This window comes from Olea europaea, chromosome 21 (genome assembly GCF_002742605.1).
Source record: "Olea europaea var. sylvestris chromosome 21, O_europaea_v1, whole genome shotgun sequence".
Classification (NCBI taxonomy): domain Eukaryota; kingdom Viridiplantae; phylum Streptophyta; class Magnoliopsida; order Lamiales; family Oleaceae; genus Olea; species Olea europaea.
Window position 1 is genome coordinate 5,465,451 of NC_036257.1, and position 18,197 is coordinate 5,483,647.

The 18,197-nt window shown below is 34.4% G+C and overlaps 1 protein-coding gene across 2 annotated transcripts; it reads left to right on the top strand.

The window, feature by feature from the left end:
- Positions 1-3,132: 3,132 nt before the first annotated feature.
- On the top strand, positions 3,133-16,749 carry LOC111370448 (protein ROOT HAIR DEFECTIVE 3 homolog 2-like). 2 transcript variants are annotated; one of them, XM_022992159.1, is made up of 22 exons: positions 3,133-3,432; positions 3,592-3,658; positions 3,809-3,911; positions 10,128-10,198; positions 10,708-10,771; positions 10,847-10,912; positions 11,023-11,070; positions 11,143-11,205; positions 11,290-11,346; positions 11,444-11,602; positions 11,683-11,751; positions 11,832-11,923; positions 12,658-12,736; positions 13,315-13,480; positions 13,851-13,975; positions 14,106-14,368; positions 14,449-14,545; positions 14,629-14,793; positions 14,873-14,977; positions 15,735-15,829; positions 15,950-16,046; positions 16,274-16,749. In XM_022992159.1, exons 1-22 carry the CDS (start codon positions 3,285-3,287, stop codon positions 16,559-16,561), a joined length of 2,487 nt encoding a protein of 828 aa, XP_022847927.1. In that variant the 5' UTR covers positions 3,133-3,284; the 3' UTR covers positions 16,562-16,749. The 2 variants fall into 2 exon arrangements, with proteins under 2 accessions (XP_022847927.1, XP_022847928.1); XM_022992160.1 differs by having other exon boundaries at positions 3,135-3,382.
- The last annotated feature ends 1,448 nt before the right edge of the window (positions 16,750-18,197 follow it).

Below are 18,197 nucleotides of genomic sequence, written 5' to 3' on the forward strand. Positions count from 1 at the left end.
TTATTTATGTTGTATGAGTCGTTGAGTTATGAGTTATAATTTATCATCTATGAGTTTTGATTTGTCATTTGGAAATTAATGGTTAGGAATTTAGGATAAGTGAAAAAATATCAATTGAGAAGATGTTGGGCCCAATTCAACCATGTGTGCTTTGTTTTTTAATTAATTCTAATTGAAAAAAAAAATGGGGCATTTTTGCATATTATTGAACTTTTTCAACCGAAACGAAAGTACGTATCTGTCTATTCTAATTCTAGTGGTACATCTAGTTCTTTTAGTTCTAGTCCATACGATTTTTTGAATATTATTTAATTAAATATTAATAAACAACCTTGTTTCGTTATCACGGACGTTGACCGTTGATAGTAAACGTTCAACGTTCGCGATCTTTCCTAACTGAACTCGAAGCCTAGATTTGTCTCGGGCCCTAAATATACTTTTAGGACCCCTATTAATCATTAAAATTTTAACAATTTCACAATCAGTCACCCTGTTATTAAAACTAATGTGTATAATTTGACGTGACATTCATTAAAGGAAAATTTATAGTCATTTTGTCCAATTATTAATGTTCGAAAAAAAATTAATGATTTTTAAACTATTTTTTCAAGTTGTAGTTCACTATAAAAAGGACATCTCTTAAATAAAATAACATTGATAAATTGTCATAAACTTATAATATTTAAAATTTTAAAAAGAATAAAATAATAAAACAAACATCATGTAGAGTGATACATAAATTAACATATATGTTGTAGTTTGTTATTTTTATGGCTGCACAAAAAATCAGAATTGAATAGATGTATCTAGGGAGAATTCACTTTCACCCAGGCATATAAAAATCAGTATTACTTCTTTTATTTTGATAGTTTCTGTGATTCCATGAATTATACCGCGAAATCGCAAATCGAATCAAAATCGTTGATTTGAAACTGTTGGTTCAAGTTCACGTGGACCCGCGGTTGTTTTTCCCTCAAATCAAATAAAACCGTTTCAAAATGATTTTAGTTAGGTTTTGATTTGTAAAAATTGCACAAAATCGAACCAAACTATTTTTAAATTTTTTAATTAAATATTAATTTTATTAACTTATGAATTTTAGAGGTTTCACTTTTTTTTTAAAAAAAATATATCAATTTAACAATACAAATTATAATCAACTCATTGAAATAATCATAGAAAATAAATTAGGTCCATCATTGTTGACTCATGGTTTAACAAGTTTACATTACATGTCTTCACCTCATATCTAAAATAAACTAAAATTATTCTTAAATCATATGAAATAAAAAAAAAAAAAAGACATATTTTCAACAATCCAAATCATAATTCAAAAAAACTATGACAGTAAATCATGTCCAAAGTTTCAGAAGCCCTAACATAAATTCTCGTTTCCTAAACATTTCACGCTTGTCTGTCACTGTTGAATAAATCACTAGTCACCTTTAGTTTGTTAGTCTACTAATTTCTATTTGAATCGCCTATTTTCCTCTTCTCTCTCGATAAGCCTTAAATTCTTATTCAATCCATTTTTTCGTTTTTCTTTTTTTAGTTGTTGTTTTTGAACTTAGCCCCCATTTGAGCCACATTGTTGTAAAAATGAGGATTAAAAATAGAGCCCTTATGGGCTTCGCACAAGAGATAAAAAATCAAATATGGTAGCTTGATATGATATATAACGATTATATTTTTCATTTTAATGAAAAAATAATGGGGGCTCAAACAGGGCCTTATTATACATTTGTGAGTTATGCTTTGGATAGAAAAATGACCGTTTGTGTGCTAGATTATTAATAAATTTATTTGTAGTTTGGAAAGAACGAATGACAGAGCGTATTGATTGTAGTACTAATACCTTTTACTTCAATAAAGTACTTAGAAAATGAAATTCGTTAATTTTCAATAAACCTAAACTCTTTCAATTATTATACATCTAAACATATATTGTTCAACCTTTATTTAACGTCTCACTAGTAAGGCGAAATGAGTTTTAACCAAACTATAGCAAAATGATCGCTATGTGACAATTTGAAAATCAAACAAGAAAATGAAGAAATATATATTTGCTCTATTAACATCTTCTAGCAATCAATTTTAAAAATAGTTTATTTATGGGTTTCATTGGAAATATGATTGTTATTTAACATTCAACATTATTAGTACTTGTTTAAACTTATATAGTAACTTATGTTAAATATATTACTATAATGTCAATAGGTAAATCGCAGATTAAAAACGAACCAGGCCACAAATTATGATTGATTTGGTTTGGTTTGAAAAATAAAATTGTTTGGTTTGGTTTGAAAACATTCAAATCGCATGAAATTATTTGAGTTGAAAATATAGTATAGACCATCCAAACCAAACCGCTTTTATTTTCAACTACGGGTATTTTGGCTTGTTTAGCTATTTATAATATAAAATACGTAAACATTTATAATTTTCTTGAAAAATATTATTTATATCACCAATAAGTGAAATACAATATGTAAAATAATGTAAATTACAAAATATGGTATTATGTAAATTTTCCTACATTAATTTCAATTCCTCCTTCATTTAGCATAACCTTAATCTATGGTTAATTTAGCGAGAAATGTGAATATTTAGCCTCTTGAAAGGAATCTTGTACATATTTAGTCCAACCCTTTGGTTAGGTGTGTGAAATAAGATTGGTCGAGTCTGAATTTTCATATTAAATAAGAAGGGTAATTTTGAATTTCTTTTACTATACTCATTAACAAAATTATTTTTTTAAGTTACGGATTATAGGTTTTCAACTTCATTGCGAACCATAAAAATAAGAAAAAAATATTAGAATTTTTTTCAAAAAAAAAAAGGAAAATTTGGATCGACTGACTTGCCACACCTACAAACTGAATGAGTTAACTTTTCTTTGAAACGAGATGGCTCAACTCGACTGGCTCTGAGACGAGCACGAGTCAACGCGTGCAATGGACTGAGTTGAGAACCTTATCTTTAGTCCACATTGGCACTTAATGGATGATATGGACAATAACTTTAGCCGTTAGTAAAATAATAGAAGGACTACTTTGAAACATTTCTCAAACTTCAGGTGTAATTAACTCAATTCACAACATTCTTTCCTTCTTCATGTGTTCTACCACCTTCTCCCCTAGTGAAGCAAGCACCTTATTCGACCAATCTCAAATTCCTCTTATGATAATTCTCCATCTCTATCCGTTATTGTTTCTATCTAATGATCTAAAGTTAAATTAAAAGTTAAACAATTATATTACAATTCTGTATCGAGGACCAAGGAAATGGCGGAGGATTGTTGCGCGACGCAACTGATTGACGCTAACGGGGAATTCAATGCAGCGGAACTTGAGAACTTCGTCAACACCGTCAATCTTCACCAGTACGGCCTCTCTTACGCCGTCGTAGCCATTATGGGTCCACAGAGCAGTGGTTTGTTAATATTTATCTTAATTTGTTATCCCCTGTTGTATATGTTGCTGATTAAGTGGTACCCTATCATTATGCCGTGAACTTTTGATATATGGAATGTTATTTACATTTTACTGGTTTTCATGCTGTATATATGATTAAATTTTCCTTAATTTTTAGGGAAAAGCACTTTGCTTAATCATCTGTTCCAGACAAACTTCAAGGAGATGAATGCTTTGAAGGGAAGGTCAGTGTCTTCTCTCTCTCTCTCTCTCTCTGGGTTTGTGCGCGCGCGCTCAATTTATATGATAATTGGATTCTATTGAGTTTAACGTTATGATAACTACCTAATTAGCAGGGGTTTTGTTAAATTTTGTTGGTTGTTGTATTTGATTAGGAGTCAGACGACCAAGGGCTTATGGATAGCCAAAGCTGTGGGCATCGAGCCATTTACGATTGTCATCGACTTGGAGGGTACCGATAGCCGCGAAAGGGGCGAGGTCAGTTTTCTTCATGGAATTAAGAGAACATTTTGATTTGATATAACTAAGACAGGGCACATTTTAATTTCATATAACTAAGACAGGGCTGGACCTGAGGAGAGGCCTCCGCTCAGGCCAACTTTTTAGGGCCCATTTTTATGCCTTTTCCTTTTTATAAAACCAAATATGCCTAAGCCTTCAAAAGAGCATACCGCTGGACCAAGACCTCGAGAACTCAACAGCAAAATGAGAAATCAACAACAAAACCTAGACCAAAGAACGACATTGTAGGTGCCCATGGCTCGGCCTAGAAAAAGCCCGAGCCGACCCTCGAGCCCCATTTTGGGGCGTTGGGCCAAGCCCTAGCCGGCCTGACAAGCCACGAGCCATCTCATAAAGAAAAAGGCAGTAGTTGCCTTTAAATAGGCAGCAATTATAATAAAAAAATGAATTGGCGCCGGTTGAGCCTCGAATTTTTGACCGAGCTTTTCCTCGGCTCTACTCGGGCCAAAAAAAACCCTTTTTAATTTGACTCAAACCGAGGTCAAGCCTCGAGACATCCGTAGTCATCATCGATTCACCATCAACAATTCACGTCTCAATTTCTCCATTCCTTTTTCTATTTCCATCCTATTTTGGTATGCTTAAATTTATTTTTCTTGTTTCTTCCATATTTCACCACATATACTAGTATCTCATTTTTTCCTTTTCCTAATTGATTTTTTTGAAAATGCTTTTTTAAATTGTTCGTTGTTAATTCATCGTTGGTAGGGTTTATTTTCCTTTTATGCAGTAATTTTTATTATTAATCTGGTTTTGTAAACTAGTTACCAGAATGATTAGCCGTTTATGCAGTGGCCTTTGTACAAAGGAACCAATTTCCAAAATCTTTAAAAAAATGGAATAACTATTTTGAAGATAAAAGATCGAGCATGATGCAGCACCAACTCGAGCAATTAATTGAATGTTAGAACGGATTTATGGGAAAGGGGGAATTGAAGGAAAGAATGGGGAAAGAAGAAGATTCCACAGTAGAAGAAGAAAATAGGAAGAGAGAAGAAGAATGGAGAAGAGGGGGAATTTCGCCACAAGCCACCAAAATATTATTCATTCATCAACTACTGAATTTACATCGCAATTAGGTTTAAATAGTAAAATCTAAAATCCTAACTAGAATAAACTTGAACCAATACAAGTCCAATTACATAAATAATAAAGTCCACAAAAAAAGTCCAACTAGAAATAAAATAGATAATGTCCTCATCAAATCTCCCGGGGTGAGAGAAAAACTCGACCCTATCGAGTTTATAAATCACTATAGGCTGCAGTCAATATACTCCAAATGCTTCAAGTCAAGCCATGGGGGAGGATCGTTCTGACGAACTAAGTAACGAAATTCAATGATTGATAGTACTGAAAATTGTAGCTTATTCACAACAATATGATCTAATCAAGGGGGACGATCTTTCCTTCTAACCAAGTACTAATACTGGATTTCAAATAATCAATTCTCATGCACCTTATCTTCAAGATTTTCGCATGATTGTACATAATGAGGAGCATAAGAATCACGTCGATCTACCAAACAAACAAGGAAGTATTGAATCTTGCTATCATTGGTCAATACAACACGTTCATCTAAAATAACATCAATTTTATCTTTGTGTGCTGTGATAGATGGTATTGAAGTAGAAATATCAACATAGTCAAGTTGGGGGTCCACAAAGTTAAGTAGAAATGGATCATCAAAGGAAGTAACATAGTGTTTGTAAGTAATGAAGTCCTCAATATTTAAAGTAGGGTGGTAACCAAAATGTAATGAAAGAGCAATAACATGTGCATTTGAACCAATATGCTTTAAAATTTTTAAAGGCTTAGCACTATAAGCTTGCAATATAACATAATCCCCAATATTAAATTCAAAATATCGTTTATGCTAATCAGCTTGAAGTTTATATAATGCATTACTTGCGTCATGTTGTTTATTGATCTCAATATATAAGTCATGAAGATGATATACAAATGTTTCAGCTGACAACGACACACTAGCATGCGGGGACATGGGAATAAGATCTGACGGCCGCCTAGACTTATAACTATGAACAACTTCAAATGAATTTATACCTAGAGACCGATCTACAGAATTGTTATATGCAATTTGAACAATTGGAAGGATCAAATTCCAATTTCCCATAGTTTCCTTGCAAAGAGCATGATTACACAAATCATCAATACCTTTGGGTGGGATAAGAGTAGGACACACAACATTTGACTGAGAGATATTGGGAACAAGTGGTACAATACTTAGACTCATAGGAAAAGTCTGAATACTATCTAAGGGGGTGTCCTCACCGTCATCCAATTCATCAAATTCTTCAAGTTAGGTTCATAGATTTGATTTTCTAATCGCTCATCTCTCATATTCTTTTGTTCTTCAATGAATAAGGTTCGATTAGAACATTCAAAAGAGATGTGACCAAAGTCCTTATAGTTGAAGCAATGAAAATGAGAAGAAGTTATTGAAATTTCAAAATTTTGACGATGTTTATTGTCCAACAAAGGAGAAGCATTAGATGAGGGAGGACCTAGAAGGGACTTAACAGGAAAAAGTGGTGTTGATGAGATGAACACTACGCCTTCGATACGAAGAAGAAGGTTTTGGGATATCATGACCTTTACATTTATTTTCCCAAATGGGAGAAACATTAGACGAGAAAGGCTCTATGATAGACTTATGACGAGGTGGCTCTAATGACATAGGTGAAAGATGGTGATCGCGCTTATCATATAGAGTATTAATAGTCAACTCATAATCTCTGGCTAAAGAATAAGCGTGATCAAGAGTAGTGACACTTCAAAAGAAAAGCTCACGCCTAAGATCATCTCTTAGACCTTGACTAAACCTACTCAAAGTCGTGGTCTCATCCTCAATGACATGACATTTGGTTCGAAATTCCTCAAATTGTGTAATATGGTCAGTCACTAACTGATTCCCTTGTTTAAGAGCAGCCTATTGAGTAAAAACTTCAAAATCTAATCAACTCTCAAAAGTAGAAGTGTGTAATTTAGTGTCCCTAAAGAAACTCAACTTATGATGAGGAAAAGAATGAGTATCGAGACGGTTATAGGCTCGTTCTCGTCGACAAATTTGTTCCCTATCACTACGATCGTATCCAAAATATTTTCAATCTCCTCGTTGATGACGATAATGTCTATGATGGGATACTTCATAATTATTATCAACGTCGATCGAATGAGGGATTTGCTTAAAATTGTTCAAATTAGCAGAGAGGGCCTTACTCTCTTCAAGAGTAGCGGTCATTTGGGTTTGGATAGCCGCTATTTGTTGGGTGAGTGCATCAAATTGTGAACGGTCCATGTTTAGGTATAGAAACTAGAAGTGACAAGACGATCAGTCAACCATTCTGAATGCACTATATTAGCATTTAAATGACGTGCAATAGAGAGATCGGTGAACAATAAGTGCAAGGAATGGAAAATAACTTGAACCATTTTTTATTTTATTTTTTAAATTTTAAATTTGGAGGATTAAGCAAATCCAAATATTGCAAACTAATACTGTTGATACATGTTAAAGTAGCAAAGCAAGGGTTAAACACTAGTCAAAAGATCTAATGACTTGAAATAGATTGAGGGGTTAAAAGCAAGTCTACAAATGATTAATCAAAACCTCATGCTGGGTAAGTGGGGAACCAATAGGAGTTAAGTCATTCAATGATTCTGATAAAGTGTGGTTAAGGCTAATATTGTCAAGGTAACAGCAGCACAATATTTTAATTGATACAATTTTAAAAATGTAGTAGTATAAACCAATACTAAATAGAGATCAAGCACTCTCTGTTGTTTAGTTGCTTGAATTTCTGAAATGTGGACCCCAGTTATGCTTGTGTCCTATCCTTCTTTGCAGATGTCTTCCGCTCCAGAAGTCACTCTTTATTGATTGTGATTTATACTGGTTATTGTTCTGGCTCTGTTGTGCATTGGAGTTATAACTGGCGGGCAAGTGGAATTTATCCCTGTTGTTGGTCGTTTATGTGTTAAATGGGATGTGATAACATCTGTTAAGTGGGTTGGTTTATTTTGATTTAAGTAATGGTTTGAGTTATTTTTGAGATGTTGGAATTGGGCTAGAAGTAAGTGGTTGGATGGTTATGATGGGAAGTGGGCTGTGTATAGAAGGGGTAATGGGTTGAGTTAACTGGGTTTTGGGGGTTATTGGACTGTGTGGATTTGGCTAGGGATAAAAGGAATATTTGTGAGTCTATTTAGGTTGGGTTGTTGGGATTGAAAATTTGTGAAACAATACTTAATAGCAGCAAACGCCTAAAATACTAAAATTGATTTTTTTTTTTTTTTTTTTGGGTAGAAAATGATGAAAAATACTAAAAATGAATTTTTTCTCTCCGGGTGAACAGTACCCGTGAACAGTAACTCTTTTTTTTGGAACTGAAAATACTAAAATTGAATTTTTCAGGTGTGAATAGTACCCTTGAATAGTAACACGATTTTTATTTTTTTTAACAAAGATAGAGAACTAAAAAAATGAAAAATGTTGCTTTTACGCTAAATCTTTTTTAATTGTGCTGTTCCAACAATTTTTGGAAAGAAAATAAGAAGAAATGTTGGATTGTATGAGAGGAAATACTCAAGATTCGGCTCTGATACCAAATTTGATGTAGCACCAACCCGAGCAATTAATTGAATGTTAGAACGGATCTATGAGAAAGGGGGAATTGAAGGAAAGAATGAGAAAAGAAGAAGATTCCACAGTAGAAAAAGAAAATAGGAAGAGGGAAGAAGAATGGGGAAAAGGGAGAATTTCGCCACAAGCCACCAAAATATTATTCGTTAATCAACTACTGAAATTACATCGCAATTAGGTTTAAATAGTAAAGATTAAAACCCTAATTAGAATGAACTTGGGCCAATACAAGCCAAATTACATAAATAAAAATCTAAAACATAAATAAAATTCAACTAGAAATTAAATAGATGATGTCCTCATCAGAGCATCTTTTGGTTTCCATTGAGAATGTAAGAACTAGTATTTTTTTAGTCTTTTACATTCTGCTTGATTTTTAAATCTCTATATATAGCCTCTACTTATAAAAGGATTACTAAACCAGTCACCTGTGGTTGGAATGCATGAGGTGAAATGCATATACACTTGTAACAGCGAAAATTGATTCATTGACAAAGGTGGATGGGCTATCATTACTCAAATCACTTAATAAGGTGCAAGACCTTCTTCTAGTATTTGAAGCTTGTGGGGCAAATCATCTTACTACCAAACACCTATTGGTTACCACTAATCAAATATCGACTGAGCAAGTTGTTTAAACCCAAAACTTTCATCACCAAGAAATAGTACAATCCATGGTTGTAGGAACCATCTTAACCTCTCCTACAATATTTAAATCTTTTGCATAATATATTTGTTTGTTATTTTAATGTTAAGTTTTAAGTTAACAATGGGCTACATAATATACTGTTGAATTTTGTATTTACATTGATTTTGGGAGCCTAATTTATGGACTTTGCCTCGGGCCCCGACAATCACAAGACTGGTTCTAGACCTATGAGGCTAGAATGAGGGGTGTGTCCTGAGTGAGAATTCTATTCTCTTGTTTTACTAAACAAAATGAAACCAATGCATTATTATTATTGTTGATATGAATACATGTGGATGTTACAATTTATAAAATTCTCTCTAAATAAAAGGGGCAACTTTCTAGGCACATTTACACGAGTCAATTAAGTGATACACTGAGCTTCTAGTTTCAGCGTGCTTCTATGCATTCTTATTCTTGTATTTTGGCAACTTCAAAAGGATTATTCTATTGTTTGCATGTGGTCTTGCACATAACAGGAGAATATGCTAAAAATTAAGCGATTTTATCTTGGAGACATAATGTTGGAGAAAATGTGGTTTATAGAAATATATAATTTATACAATGAAATTTAGGAGTAAATTGATTGATATAATTTAGAATATAAAAAGCTTAAGAAATATATTTAGGAGAGCTGGTCGAGGGAGAGCTCTGATAATTGCCACAACCACAGGCCAGCTTGCTTAACTCTAATTTATTGTATTTGACTCTTTGTTTAATTATGTTAATCGTGTTGTTAATTAAATTTTATTGGCATAAAGTAAGTTTAAGTGCTAGATAATTGCAATTTATCTTGCATTTTTGTTTGGAAATTTGATTTCAGGATGATGCAACATTTGAGAAACAAAGTGCATTATTTGCTCTGGCAGTTGCAGACATTGTCCTCATTAACATGTAAGTTTTAAAAGTTTAGTCTAATGCTTCTATCATTGAGCCCAGATGCAACCTGAAATATTTTGTATTGAACTATGGAATAGATTTACATCATTCATTTGTCACATCCTAATTTAAATGGTCAGTCATGTTGTCCCTCAATCTCTTGCACATATTTTCATTCTGAGTTTCTAGCTTTTTTATCAGTTATTCACAACCACAATAAGCTATTCTATTAATTGTTGACAAAAATCTGTTCATTTGCTAGAATATTGGTTTACAAGTGGTATTTTGCTTTACTTTGCTGCTACGGTGTATGAAGATCAGTGTTAAACATGGCCAGGTTGAGCTGTTTGCTTGCATTTCTAACTAATCTTGGAGTGTTTTAGTCCATTCCAATTTCTGGGGAGAACCCCTTCATTTGTTTCATCTTTCCTAAAAATCTTATATGGCTTCTGCTGACTTCTATAATTTGATAGCTTTTAATTTGTTATCTGTTTGAGTATCAAAATGCTTGTAACTGGTTACAGATGGTGCCATGATATTGGTCGGGAGCAGGCTGCCAATAGACCTCTTCTGAAAACTGTATTTCAGGTGCATATCATATTTAATATTACCAGTAATAAAATTGGTTCTGTTGGCATGATAACGTGTTTCATGCTTTCTTAGGTTATGATGCGTTTATTTAGTCCTCGCAAAACAACGCTTCTCTTCGTCTTACGTGACAAAACGAAGGTATGGCTCCTTTGCAAACTTTTGAAGCTGTCATTAGATGTGTAATGTTTTATTTTCTATTAGCGCATCTTTTTGTAGTTTACTTAATCATTATTTATATGTTCCTGTAGACCCCATTTAAAGTTTTGGAGCCTATTCTTCGAGAGGATATTCAGAAGGTAACTTGTGCCGCCATATTTGTTTTGGAAATTATTATCCTCTATGGCTTTAATTGGAGGCAACTATTACAGATATGGGAAACGGTTCCCAAGCCCCAGGCATACAAGGACACTCCTCTCAGTGTATTTTTCCGTGTAAGGAAAAGATCTCCATCATTTTATCATTAATTATACTGGTCTCGTTTCTATGTCATCTATTTGTCTTATTTGGACCTGAAGGTGGAGGTTGTTGCCTTGTCCAGTTATGAGGAGAAGGAAAAAAAGTTCAAAGAAGAGGTATCGCTTATTAAGCTGTAGAATCTGTATTTCCTGCATAGATATGTGCCATAATATCATTGCATAAAATTACGGTCTTATGTGTGGCTCGATACAGGTTTCCCAACTTAGGCAGTGGTTTTTCCATTCTATATCTCCAGGAGGACTTGCTGGTGATAGAAGGGGCGTTGTCCCTGCTTCAGGATTTTCTTTCAGTGCACAGCAGATATGGAAAATTATTAAAGAAAATAAGGACCTTGACCTTCCAGCTCACAAGGTCCTCTATTTCTCTTCATTTTGAAGGAGGAATGGATTACTTCTGCATGCGATAACTCGTGTAACTCCTGTTGTCATCAGGTTATGGTTGCCACTGTACGGTGTGAAGAGATTGCCAACGAGACGTTCAGTCGCTTGGCATCTGATGAAGTATTATTTCTTTATGTAATGAAAATATAAGTGTTCTATCGTCCAGTACTTAGCTCTTGATAGCTCTTGATTTGGCATAGGAATGGAAGGCTCTGGAGCGAGCTGTACAAAGCAGTGCTGTCCCTGGCTTCGGAAAAAGGATAAGCTTAATTTTGGAAAAATATCTGTCAGAGTAAGTTTGACATGTTTAGAAATGTAACTTTTTACATAGCTGCTTCGAGCAACTTGGCAACTGATTTTTGGCAAGATACCTTTTTTGATTTATCTTTTGAAACTATTAAAAATGTTTCCACAAAGATAAACATATCGTTTTCTGTAAGCAGTACAGAAACATGCATGTGTGCGTAGTGATCTGTGTGTTTTGTGCTTGTAATCTTACTCCAGTATGGAGTACCATAACAAGGTATACATTTTTGGTTGACCTTCTCTGGGCATTCATGTGATTCATATTAATTTTGAAACATTCAAACCTGCACTTCATAATTTTCGTGTCTTTCCCTGACAAGGGTCACCTGTTCCGTTGGAATTTGGATTATTGCTGGGCATCAAAATATTGTTTTCCTTCATGGTTCAAAGTTCTTATAGAGCCAAAATCATTCTAGACAACACAGGGTCCCCGTCCAATGGCCCAACATCCGTCGCCTTTCAGATAATTGTCCCTCTTTCTTGCATATGGCCACAAATGAAAAGCACCATACTCCTGCCCTTGCTAAGAGACCGCACCTAAGCAACCAAAAGAGAAATGCTTCAACCTTAGCATCTTCATCCCCAATTGGCCTATCCACACTTAGTCGTATAAAAACTGTTTTTTCTCCCCGTCTTTTCTGGACCATAGTGGAGAAAGGTCTCCTTTTTCTGTTCAAATTAGAGGTGATGTCCATTAAAAATAATTTTATTCTTTCACAGATATGACATGGAGTCTGTATACTTTGAAGAAGGTGTGAGAAATGCAAAGCGCGAGCATTTGGAAATGAAAGCATTGCAGGTCTGGTAACTGTTACCTCGAGCCTTGCACTAATATTATGGAAATCAACTGGTTTAAATATATTTGCTGCTGTACAGAAGTGAGTGATGTATATTGAATTTTCAAGAAAAGAGTAAGAGTTAATAATAATGTTCAAACATTTAGGTAAATCAAGAGTGTCGCAATATCTACTACTTCTATTTGTTTGTGTTTAAAAGAAACAGACGCTTCTTGAAACTCTGGTAGTATGGACTGATACAAAACTCTCAAATAACCTGTATTTCTTATTGATTTCTGGGCTTCTCTCCTGTTCAGCGTCCATGAAAGGGATTTCCAGAGGCTTGAATATACTTATTTCTTTTTGTTACCCCTCATTTTGGGATAGAGCAGAGTTTACATTTTCCTCCTTTTTTGCCCCCTCATTTTCTCTTCCAGTTTTTTAGGGGTTGGGGTGTTGGTTGAGGCTTTTGTACATCTTCCATGAACAAGTGGGACATGTGCCATACGTTTCCTTTTTGACTATCTTCTTGAATTAATGCCAACACATTTCTTTTGAAATCAAAGTATTATCTTTAAATGATAAAATATGCATAATGCAGTTGGTTCATCCTGTTTATATTTCCATGTTGGGGCATCTACGTTCTAGAGCACTTGAAAGTTTTAAGACTCGACTGGAACAATCTTTGGCCCTAGGAGAAGGATTTGCTGCATCTGTTCGTAACTGCAGTCAGTCTTCTATGCTCGAATTTGATCAGGGATGTTTAGGTACTGCATTTACCATGTTCATCGGTAGCTCCCCCCCNNNNCCCCCCCCCCCCCCCCCTCCCCAAAGGAAAATCAAATATATTTACATTTTCCTGCAGCTCAGACAAAAAATACTGTTGTTTACTATTGCTTTTTATGTAAACACTTCCTCATTTCTATTAGAAATCCTTTCACCTCCTCCTCCCTTCAGGAAGGGGATTTTTGACTCTTCTCTCTTTCTTGAGGGATGGTTATTCGAGCTCTTCCTGCTTGAACCCTATCGTCATCTGCAGTAGTCGCACATTGATTGATTTGCTGAGTGCTAGTGAATATGTCAATCAGTGTTTGTTTAATTGTTCCATCACAAAGTGCTTTTGCTCTCCAATTTCAGATGCTGCTATACAGCAGTCTAGTTGGGATGCTTCTAAATCACGTGAAAAACTTCATTGTGATATTGAAGCTCATGCATCCGTTGTTCGAAGTGAGAAGTTATCAGAGCTGATAGCCAATTATAAGGTATACAGGAAATATTGATTCTCCTTATTTGAACTAGTATTCATTTCTAGTTTATTGTTTCTATTTTCTTTTTAAATATGAAAGTAGTGGCAAATCATATAACATTTGTAGAAACTAACTTCATTTACAGAAACAAATTTCTGCAGCACTCACTGAACCTGTGGAATCCCTTCTTGAATCTGGTGGGAAAGACACATGGGCTTCAATAAGAAGGCTTCTGAAACGCGTGACTAATGTAGTTGTATCCGAGTTTTCTTCTGCTGTTGCTGGATTTGAGTTGGATCAGGCAATATTTGAGGAAATGGTACAGAGTTTGCAGGAACATTGTAGAAGTCTAGTGGAGAGAAAAGCAAGAGAGGAAGCTGGTAAAGTCCTGGTGCTCATGAAGGATAGGTTGGTAAAAAATCTCATTTTGCAGGACACCTTTTTTCAGCAATGGCCCTTCTAATTGCTTATAATTCGGGGACTTCTAGGTTTGTTACTGTCTTCAACCATGACAAGGATTCACTGCCAAGGGTTTGGACGGGGAAAGAAGATATTAGAGAAATCACAAAGGAGGCCCGCTCCGAGGTAATTTATTAAGACATGCACCTGAGTTAACTCTACTGACCTAACCAAGTTATTTTCTGAAAGGAGCTATCATTCTTTTGCAGTCTTTGAAGCTTCTGTCCACAATGGCTGCCATACAATTGGATCGGAAAGCATACAAGATAGAGAATGTACTATTCTCCACCCTCATGGACAGGACAGTTGCCCCTCCTCGGAATCGGGGAAATGGAGTTTCTGGAGATCCTCTGGCTTCAAGCACATGGGAAGAGGTCACGATGAGCATGCTTGCTATTTGTTTTTAGTCGAAGTACATGAATTAGTTTTTCACTAGCTTTGAATACGTTTTAGGTCCCTCCAGAGAACACGTTGATTACACCTGTGCATTGCAAGTCCATTTGGAGACAGTTTATAGCGGAAACTGAGTATACAGTCACTCAAGCTATTGCTTCACAGGTTAAAATTTAGAATATGCTTTTTTTTTCCCCTGCAATGTATCTAACCTATTAAGGAAGACAAAAGGAACATTCTTTGGCGGCTTTTAGGTTACATGAGCCCTCTTGTTTTCTTGGTTTTGATGTTCTTTAGTTGCAGTATTTGGATTATAATCTTGTGATCCTTTAATATTTCAGTCTTACTTTGATCAAACCATTGAAATAATTGGATGAAGATGATATGTTTCATTACTACCTGAAACACATGAAAGTAAAAGCTATTAGCTAGCTAAAAATTGTGTATGTGAACGTAGATCTCAGTTAGTAGTGCAACGGTATAAATCCATGCCTGTGATTCTAGATTTTGGTATATTAAATTATTTTAATACTTGCGTGTGTGGACAAGTGAAGTCTCACAAAGAAGCTATATGCTTTTTAGTCCCTGGAATGATAAATTTTACTATGTACCTTTCTTCACTGTGGCGTGTGGGATCCTGACACTTGAAATCTCTCCTCTACAACGTTCGCACATGCCCAATCTCTTTTGAGTATTCACTTTGTACCATGATATCATCTTGTAAAAACCCTTTTGGGGTTTCCTCGTGTTGGAAGTTGATGATTCATCAATCCAAGCTTTGCGCAAAATAGTGATTTCGTTGTACTTTCCAAGTTTCTCTGGTTAAGGTCCTCTAATGATTATAATGCTTAAGTACTTTACTCCTGTATACTCCTGTGGTTGGTTTTATGTATCTTCAACCTTGGAAATCTATTTCCTGCAGAAGGCACACGGGAAACGCAACAGTTGGTTACCTCCTCCTTGGGCAATCATGGCAATGCTTATACTTGGTCTGAATGAAATAATGTTCCTTTTAAGGTAAAGCGTTCTCCCCAATTTTATTACTGCTTTTCTGTAATTCAGCTGGATATTTTAACACCTACTTTCTTCTCCTTGTAATAACCCGTGCTCTTTTTCCACAATTGTGTCCTACAACAGGAATCCTCTTTACCTTCTGGTGTTCTTTGTAACATACTTGATTGGGAAAGCCATATGGGTACAGATGGACATTCCAGCAGAATTTCATAGTGGGACTGTGAGTAAAAATTCATTTGTCATTTGCAATGACTATATAGATAATCTATGCTCATCGAAGCAAGATTCTTTTTGGTTATTTTACCAGTATGGGAATGTCATTACAAGCTCTTTTTTTCTTGTTCCTTTTCAATCAGAATTTAGTAAACTCTTAATGGTCACTTCCTTGTAGAAGCTCTTAGGGGTCATTTCAAGCGTTGCCAAGGCTAATTTTGACTCCTTTTACAGCTCTCTGCGCTTATTTCTCTCTCAACAAAATTCCTTCCCACAGTCATGAATTTTGTTAGACGACTTGCTGCTGAAAGTGAAGAGAGTTTGGAGCCTGCACCTTCTCCGCGGCTTGCGTCCCAGAGTTTCAGAAATCAAATGCAAAAATCTGACTCAGTAGCAAGTTCAGTTCCAGATTCCTGTGTCTCAACTGAAACTGGTGTTGAATACATAAGCCCTCAACTTAAGCATAGGATAGTAACAAATCCTGAACAAGAGGAAACATCCTGTTTCGGAGCATCTGACTAGTGTTATTTTGCTAACTTTAATTGCTGTTCTGTTGTAATCTTTGTTGTATATAGAGTGATACCCATAATATTCATTTCTTGTTTATAAATAATAAATAAATAAATAATACTGATGTAACATAATTGTACATATGATGTTAGAGCAACCACGGTTAGATCATAAGTACTATCTTTCATGTTGATTTGCAATGTGCTGAAGTTCAAAATAATTGATTGCTTTACAAGTCAGTGCCATCTGTATTTTTATTTTCATATTTTAGGATGTATTTCGGGACCATGTGATGTTACTAAAAATTGATGAAAGTTTTTGAATTTAATTAACTGTGGAGTGAAAAGTTGGATAAAGTTGTGGATTTAATTAAATGTAGGGTTAAAAATGGAATTTGATCGATTTTTTTAGCGAAAAAAAGTTTTATGAAGATTATTCTTTTCAAGTGGGAGCAATCATTGTGAAACTCTCAAGGATTTGGAAATGATATCAGAAGAAAATAATGCATAGTTTAAAAAATTATTTTTTTGGAACAAGTGTAAATGCATCTTCTAATTGAAGAAGAGTCAAGGGCATAGATAAGAATGAGAATTCTTATGAAGTTACTTCAAAGATCAATGATGTGGAAAAGACTGAATTTTCAAATAAATTCAACAGTAGAAAATCTTCTAAAAACTTCAACAAGTTTAAGAAGTCCAAGGGAGGTTGTTGTATGTGGGAAACTCGTACATTAAGCAAAGGAAAGTCGACATCTAAAACCAAACAACTTCGAAGGAAAAATGAATTCCATCATAGAAGACGATATTGTGGCCACCATAAGCGAAATCAATGCAATCAAGGGAAATGTTCTTGGTTGATGGTATGGTATATGTGCAACTATACATGTATCATATGATAAGTTTTTATTTAAGACCTATTATGAAGTGGATGGAATTCATAAATAAGCAACGAAGGCCACTCTAAAGTTGTTGGAAAAGGAAATGTAGAGATTATCTTCACTTTCGGAAAAATCGCTACTTTAACAAATACACTACATGTTCCTGAAATGAATAGGAACTTGTGATAATTTCTTAAAAAATCGGGCACAAAATGTGTTTATGAGTCTGGTAAACTTCTATTATCACTAAATGGAAAATTTATTGGAAAATATTATTCTTGTAAAGGAATGGTCAAACTTTGTATTGTTTACAAAACTATTAATAAAGTTGATTTTGCTTATATTGTTAATTCATTTACTTTATAGCATGTTAAATTAGACCACATAGGTAACAGTACTATGAAAAGAATGTTGAAATGTGACGTAATATCATATAATGAAAATGGCACATTTAAATGTAAAACATGTGTAAAATCTAAAATGACTAAGAAGCCTTATCAAAGTGTAAATAGGATTTCTAATATTTTAAAATTGATTCATACGGATATATGTAAATTAAATGGTTTGTTAATTAGAAGTGAAAATAGGTATTTTATTACCTTTATAGATGATCGCTCTAGATAGACTCATATTTATTTAATGAAACATAAACATAAAGTTTTTGATATGTTTAATACATTAAAAATGAAGTTGAAAATTACTTAAGAAAACAAAAATTCTAAGAAGTGATAGAGGAGATGAATATTTTTCTAACGATCTTAACATGTGTTG

Excerpts from the sequence above, each read along its gene's own strand:
- LOC111370448 (XM_022992159.1), top strand. The coding sequence starts at position 3,285 with ATGGCGGAGGATTGTTGCGCGACGCAACTGATTGACGCTAACGGGGAA. Across the intron at positions 11,071-11,142 it reads TTCGAGAGGATATTCAGAAG|ATATGGGAAACGGTTCCCAA; the intron begins GTAACTTGTGCC and ends CAACTATTACAG. Across the intron at positions 13,481-13,850 it reads ATTTGATCAGGGATGTTTAG|ATGCTGCTATACAGCAGTCT; the intron begins GTACTGCATTTA and ends CTCCAATTTCAG.